The sequence below is a fragment of the Arvicola amphibius genome, chromosome 9, assembly GCF_903992535.2.
Source record: "Arvicola amphibius chromosome 9, mArvAmp1.2, whole genome shotgun sequence".
Lineage (NCBI taxonomy): Eukaryota > Metazoa > Chordata > Mammalia > Rodentia > Cricetidae > Arvicola > Arvicola amphibius.
Window position 1 is genome coordinate 122,496,508 of NC_052055.2, and position 13,154 is coordinate 122,509,661.

Consider the following 13,154-nt stretch of genomic DNA (forward strand, 5'->3'; position numbering starts at 1 on the left):
TTGATGCTAAGATCCTGCCAGGATAGAAGCTCACCTCCCTTTCCACAGCCAGACACGGCAATCTGGTCTGCAGGACATGGGGACAAGGATCTGAGACCTCCTATAGCTCTGGCCACTTTCTGTCGTCTGGGGATTTGTTCTGTGTGGGCCATTTAGCTCCATTCAAGTATCAAAGAGGAGGAGGGCAGATCTTTGGAATGGGCCAGTCCATTGGCCATCTCCAGCCCCCCTGCTGCTGAAGCTGCCCTGCTCATGTGCACCCAGGTCGTGGGACCCAGGGCCTGCCAGGGCTAGGAGTGGGGCCCACTCTTCATGGGTCTCTAGGCCTTCTCGACATGTCTGGGAAGGGAGGCTGGGGCTGGTGGTGGGCCCGGCTGCCCCTCTGCCTGCTCCTTAGCCTTTATGGCTCCTGGGTGCCTTCATCCCTAGGGAAGCCCAAGGGCCACCCGCACATGAACTCTATCCGCATCGATGGGGACATCACTCTGGGAGGCCTGTTTCCTGTCCACGGCCGAGGCTCTGAGGGCAAAGCCTGTGGGGAGCTGAAGAAGGAGAAGGGCATTCACCGGCTGGAGGCCATGCTCTTCGCCCTGGACCGCATCAACAATGACCCGGACCTGCTGCCCAACATCACGCTGGGAGCCCGCATTCTGGACACATGCTCCAGGGACACCCACGCTCTTGAGCAGTCACTGACCTTCGTGCAGGCGCTCATCGAGAAGGATGGCACCGAGGTCCGCTGTGGCAGCGGCGGCCCACCCATCATCACCAAGCCTGAGCGCGTGGTGGGCGTCATCGGGGCTTCAGGGAGCTCAGTCTCAATCATGGTGGCCAACATCCTCCGCCTTTTCAAGGTTAGTGTCCTCCACGGCCCAGGGTGCCTGGCTCACGATTCCTTCCTTCTCCTCTACTCGAGAATGGAGGCAGCCCTCTTGGCTCCGGAGCCTGATCCTGGGTCTGAAGCTTGGGCACGGTGGACTGAGGGATGGGGCTTGGCGCTGGCCATGGTTCTGAAGCAGCACCCACTTGGGCCTCTGAACCTGGAGCAGGGCTGGAAGTGCGAAGGACACCAGAGAGGCAGACAGACAAATGGAGGACAGGTGGATCGATGGAAGAGCAGACAGACAGAATGTAGGATGGAAACCACAGTGTTGCAGATTGCCAGGGGGATAAAGCAAGACTTCTGTTTTGACATTGTTTCCAAATAATTGCAATCCCCGAGAAAGATTTGTTTTCTTCTGGTTAGTTGAGGAAGCCCCTGGTGGCCCTCCCAGCCCGCCCTTCAGTTCCAGCTAGAGAAGAGTGTCCTGGTTTTCGGTTGGGGGCGGGGTTGTGGGTACAGCGGGGGATGAAGTGAGGAAGGGGGAGCAGGCCTGTTCAACCTTAGCCTAGTTACCTGAACCTAACCTTGGCCTCCCTCCCATCCTCCCCTCTGCCCTCTGCCCTCCTCTTTTACGGTCCTTCTTATCTTTCTCCCAGCCCCTCCCTGCCCCCTCCACCACCTCCCTCCTTCTCTTCCCGGGGCAAGAGCTGCTGATTTGCAATTCAATTGGAGCCAAGTGCTTGCTAAGCTGCTAAAACAACTGAAAGCTACTGGGGAGAGGGAGAACGTTACGAGCATTTTACCAATAATTATGCACCAGCTCCCCCCACCCCCGAGCCTGCCTCTTTTGCTCGGTCTGTGGTGTGAGTGGTGGGAGAGAGTGGGAGGGGAGAGGGGGAGGGGGAGGAACGGACCAGAAGAGGCCACTGGTCCTCTCTGACTCTGACATCTGGGTCCCTTTGCCCTGGTCTCCAGAGCTTGCTGAGGCCCGGGAAAGGCTGTTTGAGCCACGTAGGGTGGGGGGGAGAGGATCTCTCCCGGATCTCATCTGTCTAACGCTGAGGAGATGTCAGTACTGGGGATCGTGTGCAGTGTGCACTCCAGGAGGGGAAGAAGAGAGAGGAAGGTCCCTTTCGATGGGTAGAATCGAGCCATGACTAGTCTCAGGTACTCCACTACAGGCTGCATACCCTGCCTCCCTCTGCAGCCATCATAAATGTGTGTGCACACACGTGTGCCCCTGCTCTGCTCCCAGGATGGCCTTTTCCTGGGTGGAACAGCAGGAACCTCTAAGGAGTCGATGTCCCCGCAGGGCACATTTCAGGGAGTCCCTAGGGACCTCATGAGCCTGATCATCTCCTGGGTTCTCAGAGTACTGCGTTGGAGTGAACAGCCTGGTTGGGTCTACCCATGCCTCCAGCCTCAGGGAGAGGAGGGGACAATGGGAAAACTGGGGCTGGCTGTCCCAGGCCTGTTCCACTGATGGCTGGGACAGCTGAGTCATCCAGGCCCTGCCAGGCCTCGGATGGAGGCAGCCTGGGCCACCCAACTGTGCTCCCAGTGATGTTGGCCCAGCCCCCACTCATTGCAAGTAAGTCTCTTCCCTGGTGCTCAAGAGAGAAGGGCCCCTGACTTTCTGTGTGCTGAGCCCATAGAATGGCCTATCTAGATGCTAGACTTCAAAGTACATTCACAGGACCACATATATCTGGGGGACAAGGTGTTCAAGTCCCCCCGAGGTAGGGGTGGCTGGTATTTCTGTGCTGTTCTGCCCAAGGATGGGCACAGTTGGTATGATAGGGGCCAGGGTTCAGGCCACCTTGTTCCCTGGTCAAGTGTGAAGAGGCCTGGGTGCTAGGCTTGCGCCTGCCTCTTGAGGTAGGCAGGCTGCATTGATTTGCTGGTCTGGAAAGAGAGGAAGTGGGGGAGGGGAGCAGCCAGAGGTTGTGGTCAGTGTTCCCTGGGTCCCTTTTAGTGATGTCAGTGGTCCAAGCTGGGACAAGTGGCTTCTTCGCTAATGAATCTGATAGAGCTGAGAGACTGGCCCAGGAACTCAGAAGCCATTTACAGAGGCAAGGAGGTTAGCTTGGGGAGAGTGGGAAGGACAAGCTCAGACTGCGCCAGCTGGCCCTCCAGCTCTGGGGCATGTGGGTATCTGTTCCCTGTGTGTATATGGGGGGTGTCACTGTCTGACTCTGCCTTCCCACCAGATGCAGGGGGACCTGGGCTCTGCTGCTGAGATCAATGCTTTCTTTCCCTCTGAAGGGAGTTCCAGGGGCCAGCGTGCCTGGAGGGGGCTATTGGGATGTCAGGGGCAGATCTCTGTGCTTCCTCTAGATGGCTAGCTCACACAAACCGGTGCAAAGTGGGATGGGGGCCTGGCCATCTTTGGGGAGCAGATGCCTGACTCTGGGGATCCACAGGCCTAGCAACTATTTACGTCCTGCTCAGTCAGCCTTGGTTTGGCCTGTTCTCCCTCGGACACCTTGCCGCGGCCACAGAGTCCCTGAGGAGGACGTGGCAGAGGCTGTGGACACCGTGTAATGGTGACAGCCTTAGGCAAGGTCAAGCCTTAGCATTAATCCTTGTTCCTCTGGAGTCATTACTTACTGAAGCAGCCGTCGACACCAGGGTTTGATTGAGCCAGTAGGATCTTGAGAACAGACACTGTTGAGGGTGGCCGGAGCAGAGAACTCAGAGGAGCCGACCCTCTCATAGGACCTGGAGAAGAGGCCAGCCGGGCTGACCACTTGGGCATGCTGGTTGGCCTTAGCATGCCTTCCTTTACAAAGTGCGCGCGACAACTGCCCCAACCCCCTCAGCCAAGTGGATGGAATTAGGAGGTGAGGTGTGAGCAAGGTCAGCACAGCCTGGCACACAGTCAGCCCATAGGAAATGTCACACCCAGCTTGGAGCTGGGCCTCAAGTCAGCGTGAGACACTGCTTCGATGCCCAAGCGCTGGGAGCAGGCAGGCTGCAACAGACGGTGACCTTTGAGGCTGATCCCGGAGAGTTCCCGCCATCTGCTGGGCTTCTCGTTTCTTCCTATAAGGGCCTCGAGCTCGGGGCTGAAGCAGCCCGTGTCTCCATGGGTAGTGACAGGGCTCCAGGTGGGCCTAGTGCCCCAGCTTGGCCTTGAGGGTACTACCATTGCATGTGGGGCTGTGAGTGTCCTCATGGCTCGTGGCTGTTGAGCAGGTCCAAGGAACAGCCCTCAGCGCCTGCCCAGGGCTCCTGGGAGCTTTGTGGCAGAGCTGAGACCAGATTTCCTGTGGAACAAACAGTTTTGTGCTTTCACCATGTCTCAGGTCGTGGACGAGAGGAGCTTTGAGAGTCCCCAACCATTCCGTTGCCGTTTATGTCCCTGGAAGCCGTGACACTGCCTTTAGGCCCAAAGCTGGACTTACAGGCACTGGGCTCTTCCTTCTTGTGAGCAGTGGCTTGGGTTAGTTCTGAGCTCATCCTGGGCACTGCCTCTCTCCAGCCTTCCCTCCCAGCCTCTCCCCTGCCCTCCCTCCCAGCCTCTCCCCTGCCCTTCCTTCTAGCCTCTTGCTTGGCTCTCTCTGCCTCATGCTTCTCCACAGGCTGCTAAGTGTTTGGAACCTTCTTTCTTTCTTTCTTTCTTTCTTTCTTTCTTTCTTTCTTTCTTCCTTCCTTCCTTCCTTCCTTCCTTCCTTCCTTCCTTCCTTCCTTTCTTTCCCTCCCTCCCTCTCTCCCTTCCTTCCTCCCTCCCTCCTTCCCTCCTTCCCTCTCTCTCACTTCTCCCCTTCAGCAAGGTCTCCAGTGGTCCAGGCCAGCCTCAGACTAGCCGTGTAGATGAGAGCTGACCCTCTTCCCTCCACCTCCAGTGTGGACTGACAGGCATCACTAAGTCCTGGGTTTTTCATTTTTATTTATTTTTATTTTTCTCCACTAACTTGACACAAGTAAGTTGTCTGGCAAGAGGACCTCACCTCTGGGCGGGTGGTTCTGGGTGTGTGGAAAGCAGGCTGAGCAAACCATGGGAGCAGCCAGGACACAGTTCTCCTCCTCGGGCCTTTGCATCGGCCCTGCCCTGGGTTCTGCCCTGGCTCCCCTCAGTGATGGGGGCTACCAGAAAGTGTGAGTTCATTTTGGTCACGGTCTGTCTCACAGTAGTGGAGACCTAAGACACACCCTCAGGCCCAGTTTATGCAGGGCTTTCCTTCTGCAGTGCTAGGCAGCCCCCACCCCCGGGACCTTTCTAGAGCTCAAATCAAGCCCCCTGCCTCAGCTGCTCAAACCTGGTGTTGATTTCCCACTGTGCTTAACAGTGTCAAGTCCGACTGGAGGCCTGTGCCACCTGATACCCTCAGATACATCCTGTCTCTCAGAGACAGCCATATGGAATGCACCCCACACCAGCCATACTGCTTTCTTCACATTGCTGAAGACATCAAACTGGTTTTCAACCCAAGAGCCTTTGGCCCCATTGTCTCCTCTATGTGTAATCTTCTCTCACTCTTATTTATTTATTTATTTATTTAGACAGGGTCGCTTTCTCTTTAGCCCAGGCTAGCCTCGAGCTCACAGAGATCTGCCTGTCTTGGCCTCCTGAGTGCCCAGCTGGACCTTTCTCCTGCAGCCCTCAGTTTGAGGCTCCTCTCCCACCTGACCTCACTTTCTCTTCTTGGTACTCCTTGCCATCACCATCGGGGTCATGCGAATGTGTACGGACCTGTCTGCCTGCTCTCCCCTTGGTTCCCTTTCTAGACCAGACCCCTATCTGGCCTGCTCTGCTTTCATATGGTCTGTGAGTTACAGAAGGTCCTTATGGCGCAAATGTGTCTTGTCCAGGCCTGAGGCTTCGTGCACTCCAGAATAGATACAAATACAGCTGAACACAAAGTCATAAACTTACTTAAACATTTTGAGGGGCTGCTGTGTGATATTTTGATTGTGTTCTGACAAATAAAACTTGCTTGGAGTCAGAGGGTGGAGTTAGCCACTAGCCAACCAAAATGAACCATAGAGGTTTTAGAAGACTCAGGACAGATAGGACAGGAAGTAGGAAGGTGGGGCGGAGAGGGATCTGGCTCCCTGTTTGGAGGAAGGAATAGAGCAGGTTGGGAGGGTTGGTGACTTCTCTGCTTCTCTGATCTTTCAGGTTCTTACCCCAATATCTGACTCCTGAATTTTTATTGATAAAGAATAATTAGAGTAACACATTCTTCAAGGGGCTGGAGAGACGGCTCAGGGCACAAGAACATTTTCTGCTCTTGCAGAGGATCAGGCTCAGTTCTCAGCGCCCACATCAGGGGGCTCAGAATCACAGGCTCACCACTTCAGGAGGTTCAGTTGCTCTCTTTTGGACTCTGTGTATGCGCACACGTGCGCGCGCGCGCACACACACACACACACACACAGACATAAATAAATAATAAAAATATATCATTAAAAATTATGGTATTTTCGGTCAGTGAGATGGCTCAGTGGGTATAGAGGTACCCGTTGCTAAACCAGATTCCGGAGTTCAATCCCCAGGGACCATATGGTAGAAGGAGAGAACTGAGTCCCCCAAACTGTGGTGTTTACACACTATCACACATACACATAAACACATACACATAAATACACATACACATAAACACACACACACAAAATAATGTAACTTTTTTTTAAATTATGAGGCTTGATCTCTGTGAGTTCAAGGCCATTCTGGTGAGTTCCAGGAGAGCCAAGGCTACACAGAAAACCCTGTCTTGAAAAGCCAACAATAACAAAAAAATTGTGGCTTAAAAAACAAAAACCTCAACTGCCTAGTTATCATGTGTGCTCTGCTATGTTACCATGCCAAAAGCTCAGGTATACCTGGAACCCCTAAATACAACGTGTCATGATGTGAGAAAGTCTGCGGGACACAGCCACAGCTGCCTGCTTCCTGCTCCTGACCTACAGCTTCAGAGCTGCTGAGGTCCCTCTGTCGAGCTGCAGGGTTCCTGGTGGAGGCCAGGAGAATAGCAGGTCATCAGGGACCTCCACCATGGGCTCCTGGAGGGAGGGACACATGTCCCTTGGGCTGCAGCTGAGGTCTGAGTGCAGCTGAGGTCTGAGTAACTCCCCTGGAAGTTCCTGCATGGGGAGGGAGTAGCTGAGGTCACCTCCCAGTGCATCACACCAGGGTCACCATCTGGATGTGTTCCTCCTCCAACACTCTCTTCATGCTCTTTGTGTCCCACCCAACTCCTTGTCCCTGTGGAAAGGGCTCATGGCCATCTCTTCGTAGGTGGGTTTCAATAGGGTTTGCTCCATCATAGCTCAGGGTGGCTGAGATAAAGAAAGGGAGGCTGGTACACCAGCCTCAGCCTGGTCTTCTCTGCGGTCACTCCCCAGCTCCCCTAGCAGCAGGCACCTAGGACCTGCCCTCCTTTAACAGATGTGTGGACAACTAAAGAGTGTGCTCAGTGTCACACAGGTGATCTGGAGAGCCTGAGTATGCACTGGGCACCTGGACCCAGCTCAGCCCCCTCCCCACCATTTCCTGCCCCCCGAAGTGGGTGTGGGTGGCTTGTTGGCAGAACCTGCAGTGTGTGCCCAGAGCTCTTAATGGGGTCAGCAATGCTGGTGTCCTGAGAACAGGTTTATGGATATCTTACTTTTCTGTTGCAATGAAGAGACAGCATGGCCAAGGCAGTTTGTAAAAGAAAGCGCTTACCTGGGGGCTTCCTCACAGTTTTAGAGGTGAGGCCATGACCATCATTGCAGGAAGCATGGCAGCAGGTGGGAGCTGAGAGTCCACATCGAATCCACAGCAGAAGGGGTGAGTGTGAAGCTGCAGAGTTGACCCCCCCAGAAACACACCTCCAACAAGGCCATACCTCTTAATCCTTCCCAAAAAGTTCTGCTGCCTGGGGACCAAGCATTCAAATGTATGAGCCTATGGAGGCTGATCTCATTCAAGCCACTACAGTGGATGCCTGGGCTGCAGGGGAGGGCAGGGGAGGATGAGGTTCAGGGAAGGCTGGTGATCATTGGTGTCCTGAGGCTCCTGTAAGAGGACCAGTTGACATGGACCCTGTTGTCCTTCCCACACTGGCTGGCCCTGTGAGGGGCTGGTGGCTTGGGAACACCTTTTGGTCCCTTATCAGTGAAGCCCAGGGCCTGGCGACACTGCCATCTCATTGTGGTGTCCCAGCTGCTGTCTCAGGAGCTGAGGGCATCAGACTAGGCAGGCCATGACCCTGCTCCTTAGCTAAACCGAGTCCGTGTTTTCCAGAACCAACCTTGGCGGTCTCTTGCTCCCTCCTGGGACATTCCTTTTGCCATCTGATGGGCTAGCTGGAGTTTTTTCAAGGCCCAGCTCAACCTGCTAGAATTTTTCTGACTCTTCCCACCCTCAGCATGTTGGGTGGCAGGATGGAGGCAGCTTTTCCTGGTTGTCCCTCAGGTTTCAGCCCCTGGCCGGAGACCAGCTGATCAGTCAGCAGGCAGGGATGCACAGTTTGCAGCTGGGTCAGTGCCTGGCCTGGGTCTTCAAAGTTAGGTGCCGCGCACCACGCCCCCGTGTCTGCGTTCGATGTGCTAGCACCCAGTTCGCGAGATTCGGCCAAGGGGCAGGAGGTTAAAATACACAAACATACATACATACATACATACAGACAGACAGACAGAAAGCGACATGGGTCATCCTTGAATTCCCCAAGAATGCCCCCTTTATTGTTTTCAGGGGCAGATTATATAGATATAGCCACGCCCCAGCCAAACCCACCAGAAACCACCCTGCCATCAGGAACTCCTGAAGGTCTCGTGCTCAGAGCAGCTGTAGGCACTCACATCAGGGGATTACAAGAAATTCAGGATCTGGGGTCTCACTGCTCCCAACAGTTAGGGCCAGCGCCTCCTCCTCCTCCCCTCTAATGAGCTCCGACCTTTCCATGCCCCCAATTCATTAAACTAGCATTTTTATGACCCACACGTGCCAGAAAGAAAAAGAAACCGGGGTTGGCTCAATGTAATACTTGACCTTTCCTAGGGTGCCACTGGGGGCCTGGCGGGGTGAGGGAGATGAGGAAGACATTGTGGGAGGGGCCGGGAGCCCCTTAACCTCACCTCTGTGTGTCCAGGCCCTCATGCCTTGTCCTGCCCCCCATTGTTTAAGTGACTCAGTCCCGGGCCCTTTCTGGGGTGGGGCACCCGACTCCTTGTACTCCTTCCCCTGGCACGGGACACCCCTGATTCCTGTAGCTCCAGAAAGTTGTCCCAGCTGGTGCCTTTTGGGCTGCCTGGATGGCTGTGGGGTGATGGGGCCAAGGCATTGGTCCCCAGGTGAGGGAGATAGGCTGGGCCGTGAGCGTGGATCTGCTTGAGAAAGGGAAGCTGCAGCCCGGATTTGAATCCTGGCTTTGCTACCAGTTTCCAGGGCCATGAGCTGGGGGAGATGTCATGGCCCACTGAGCAGTAGAAAGACTGGAACCCATTACCCAGGTGTGCAGGAGAGGCTGGGTTTCCCTGGCTCTCTCCTTCTGGAGGTCCTGGAGCTAAGTCCTTCCCAGGCCTCAGTTTCCCTCTGGTGCTGGCTGAGAGCAGATGCCCTGAGGGACAGGCCAGTAGCAGCCGTAGCCCTTTAGGTCACGGGGGAATTTGAAACTTATCCCAAGCAAACTGTCCCGAAGGGGCAGGAGGCCCACCCTGGAGGAGAGTGACAGGGAGTAGTGGGGCTCCTGGTCCAGACAGCGGAAGCTGCACCTACATCCTGTCCCCAAGATGGTCCAGGAGGGGAGGGGCAGGGTCTGGATGGCATGGGTACACCTAGCTCTCTCTCTCTCTCTCTCTCTCTCTCTCTCTCTCTCTCTCTCTCTCTCTCTCTCTCAGAGAGCAGGGTCTCTCTACATAGCCCTGGACTGTCCTAGAACTCACTGTGTAGACCAGGTTGGCTTCAAACTCACAGAGCTCCACCTACCTCTGCCTCCCAAGTGCTGGGATTAAAGGCGAGCGAGTGCCACCATCAGGTCTGGCTACTGTTGGATCCCTTTGAGCCCTTCAAGTAACAGGAGGCTTCCTGTAGGAAGCTGCTGAGAGGTCCCTGTTTACTAAGCGGGCAGTTGGAGGAGAGACATCAAGCTTGACGTTCCTACCTGGGAGAGTTGACTGTCCCACCTGCGGGAGGCTGCCTGGGCTCAGGGTTATTTCCTCTGGTGGCAGGATGTGGGGAACTGGGGACACAACAGAAGTCCCTGCCTCTGCCCGAGGGCTGAGGAGTGTGGAGACCCGTTGAGTACCTTGTAAGTGCTTTGATTATTTTAAATTGCTTAAGTGGCTGAGATGGCCCTGAGTATCTTGAGCACCCGGGGACGCAGACATAAAACCAATTAGGAAAGTACAACAAACCTAGCAGGAGCCCTCACCTGCCCCACCCCCTCAGGGGCCTGGCCTGTCACTTCCCTGGCCCTGCCTGGAGCTCTGCTGGCCTCTGCTTCTGCTTCCAGCTGGGGTAGCCTGGGGGTCTCCTGAAAAACCATCCAGACACCAGGGAGCTTGCTACAGACTGGCCTGACTTTCTCTTAAAGGGCAGTGTTACAGGGCTGACTGTAGTTCAATATTCCAGATTTCACAGGAGAGGCCGGCCGCATGGACCCTTGGTCAAGATCTCGGGCACTCTGCGGGATTGCATAGAGACTTCCTTTGTCCTCAGGGCTCGAGGGAACCCCTCCCCCCAGATGGTTTCTGGGCATCACTCTTATGGGTGTGAAAGGGCCCTTTTCTCTGTGTGGCAAGGTGACACTCTTGACTTCTGTGGCTTCTTGGAACAATATTTTCTGTCACGTGCGATGGTGACCCTGTCTCCACTGCTGTGCCTATTTCTGTAGGGCGGTTTCCTCTACACAGGGCCCAGGCTGGACCAGATGGTGCCCGGTGGTGGGCCTTACCTCTGCATCCAGCAGGCAAGTCCCTCCACGTGTGACCTGGCCTCTGTGCGGCCGGAGTGTTATGCCTGTGTATCTGTGAGCTGTGTGTGTGCCTGGTGTCCAGGGAGCCAGAAGAAGGGATCGGGTTCCCAGGGACTGAAGTTAAAGATGGTTACAAGCCCCCATGTGGGTGCTGGGCATTGAGCCTGACTCTTAACCACTCAGCCATTTCTCCAACCACTAAATATGTTTTTAAAGAGCTATTGTGTGTGTGTGTGTGTGTGTGTGTGTGTGTGTGTGTGTGTATGTGCACATGACAGAAGCATCTACTCCCTGGCCACTGGATACAGACTGTGTGTGCTGTCTGCTCTGGGTGCTGGACACTGAACTCAGGTCCTCAGTGAGAGCAGTATGTGCTCTTAATCGCTGAGCCATCTCTCCCGCCAGGGCTCAGGGATCTCTAGTGACTGCTGCTGTTATCTGTGATGACATAATGTCTTGTTTTTTATTACTTACTTACTTATTTACTTACTTACATATTGAGACAGGGTTTCTATATGTAGTCCTGACTGTCCTGGAGTTTGCTATGTAGACCAGGCTAGCCTCAATCTCAGAGACCCTCCAGTGTGCTGGGATTAAGGGTGTGTACCACTATGCCTGGGGAAATTATTTGTTTAGAGACAGGATCTCCCAGGCTGGTCTTGAACTTGTTTAGCTAAGGATAAACCTGGCCTTCAGATTCTTCTGCCTCCAGCACTAAGTGCTGAGATCACAGGCACGCCCCACAACACCCACTTTACGCAGGGTTTGGGTGGAGCCCAGGGTTTTTTGTAGGCCAGGCAAACGGTCTGTCAGATGAGTCACAGCCCCGGCCCCATGGTCACTTCTCCATCACTCCACACAGCCTGCAGAGCCATCAAGACAGTGGCCCCATTTTGCAGGTGAGAAAACCAAAACCCATAGAAAATGGGGGGCCATGCAGCCAATTAGAGCCACAGCTGGTCTGGGTCAGAGCCTGTTGCTCTGCCTCTGCATGCCCAGAGGTCAAGAGGAGAACCTCTCAAATCCAGCACCTCTGTGTAGGTCTGCCTGCCTGAGACAGGATGGGCAGCCCTATGCCTGTGCATGGCCAATGTCCCATCTCCTTCCTGTTGGGCTTTTAAAGCCCATGTATTTATGGTAGGTTTGGAAGAAAACGAAGAGCAGCCTGGGAGCTGCTGCCGGCCGCACAAGTGTGAGGATCTGGGTTTGGATTTCTAGCACACACATAAAAGCTGTAATTACACCATAATCTCTGCACTGGGGAGGCAGAGAAGGGAGCTCCCTGGCCTCTGGTCGGCTAGTCCAGCTGAGTCAGTGAGCTGCTGACTCAGTGGGAGACCCTGTCTCAGAAACTCAGGCAGACTGTCTTGAGAAATGGTCAGCAGTTCTTCCAGAAGACCCAGGTTTGAATCCCAGCACCTACATAACTCCCGTTACAGGGGATCTGACGCCATCTTCTGGCCTGTATGGGCACTGCATGCACATGGCAATGTATTAATGCAGACGAACTCTTTGACTCATAAAATAAAAATAAAGGTTTCAAAAACTTGAAAAATATGGTGGAGTGATTGAGGAAGACTCATCATATTGATCTCTGATGCTGACAAGTGTACGCATGCACCCACACATACACACACACGCACACACAATCACACACAATCACACACACACACACACACAGAGAGAGAGAGAAACAACATAAAGAGGCAAAGGGCTGGAGAGATAGCTCAGAGGTTAAGAGCACTGGCTGCCCTTCCAGAGGACCCGGCTTGATTCCTAGCATACATCTGGCAGCTCACGGCCATCCATAACTCCAGTGCTAGAGGACCCATTACCCCTCTTCTGATCAGACATGTACAGATGTCTGTGCAAACAAAACATGCATAAACATAAAATAAATCCATAAAATAAAAGGGGCAAATAAAGATAGCCAGTTTCCCTTCCAGGTGGGAACCTGATTTGTGCACATTTCCCCCCAGCCTTCTGTTAATTTAGCAGGTTGAGTTCACACCTGTGGTTAGTATTTGCACCAACCACGGCGGTGAGCATTTTCTATGTCCTTAACCAGTCTTTGAGACATGCAGTCTGCTGGCTACAGAGTCACCTACTGGAGCCCCGGCCGTTCCTGGTTCACACCCTCCTGGTGGTTGACTTGACATGTAGTTTGGGGGCTGCTCCTCTGGCCATGTCTGTGTTTCCGCAGGAAACGTGACAGAATGGTGTCCAGGTGTCTGCGGGAGGTGACTTGGGGAGGGCACCTATCTCTTGGGAGCAGTCAGTCTTGCAGTTGCTCAGGTGAGCTTCAGGGAGGTGGGACTGAGGTGGGAATGGCAGGGGGAGCCTGGGAAGTAGAGCAGAGCGTCGCTGGCAGTGCTTGGGGAGAGACTTCCATATTCAGCTCCTCTTATGAAATGGGGGCTGATCAA

The 13,154-nt window shown here is 54.3% G+C and overlaps 1 protein-coding gene across 2 annotated transcripts in view; it reads left to right on the top strand.

Annotated features, from left to right (window-relative positions):
* Positions 1-335: 335 nt before the first annotated feature.
* Positions 336-13,154, top strand: part of Grm4 (glutamate metabotropic receptor 4) — a 71,698-nt gene continuing 58,879 nt past the window's right edge. For both annotated transcript variants that reach the window (XM_038342935.1, XM_038342936.1), the window contains exon 1: positions 336-854. In XM_038342935.1, the coding sequence (XP_038198863.1) occupies positions 336-854 (519 nt within the window). The remainder of the gene's footprint in view (positions 855-13,154) is intronic.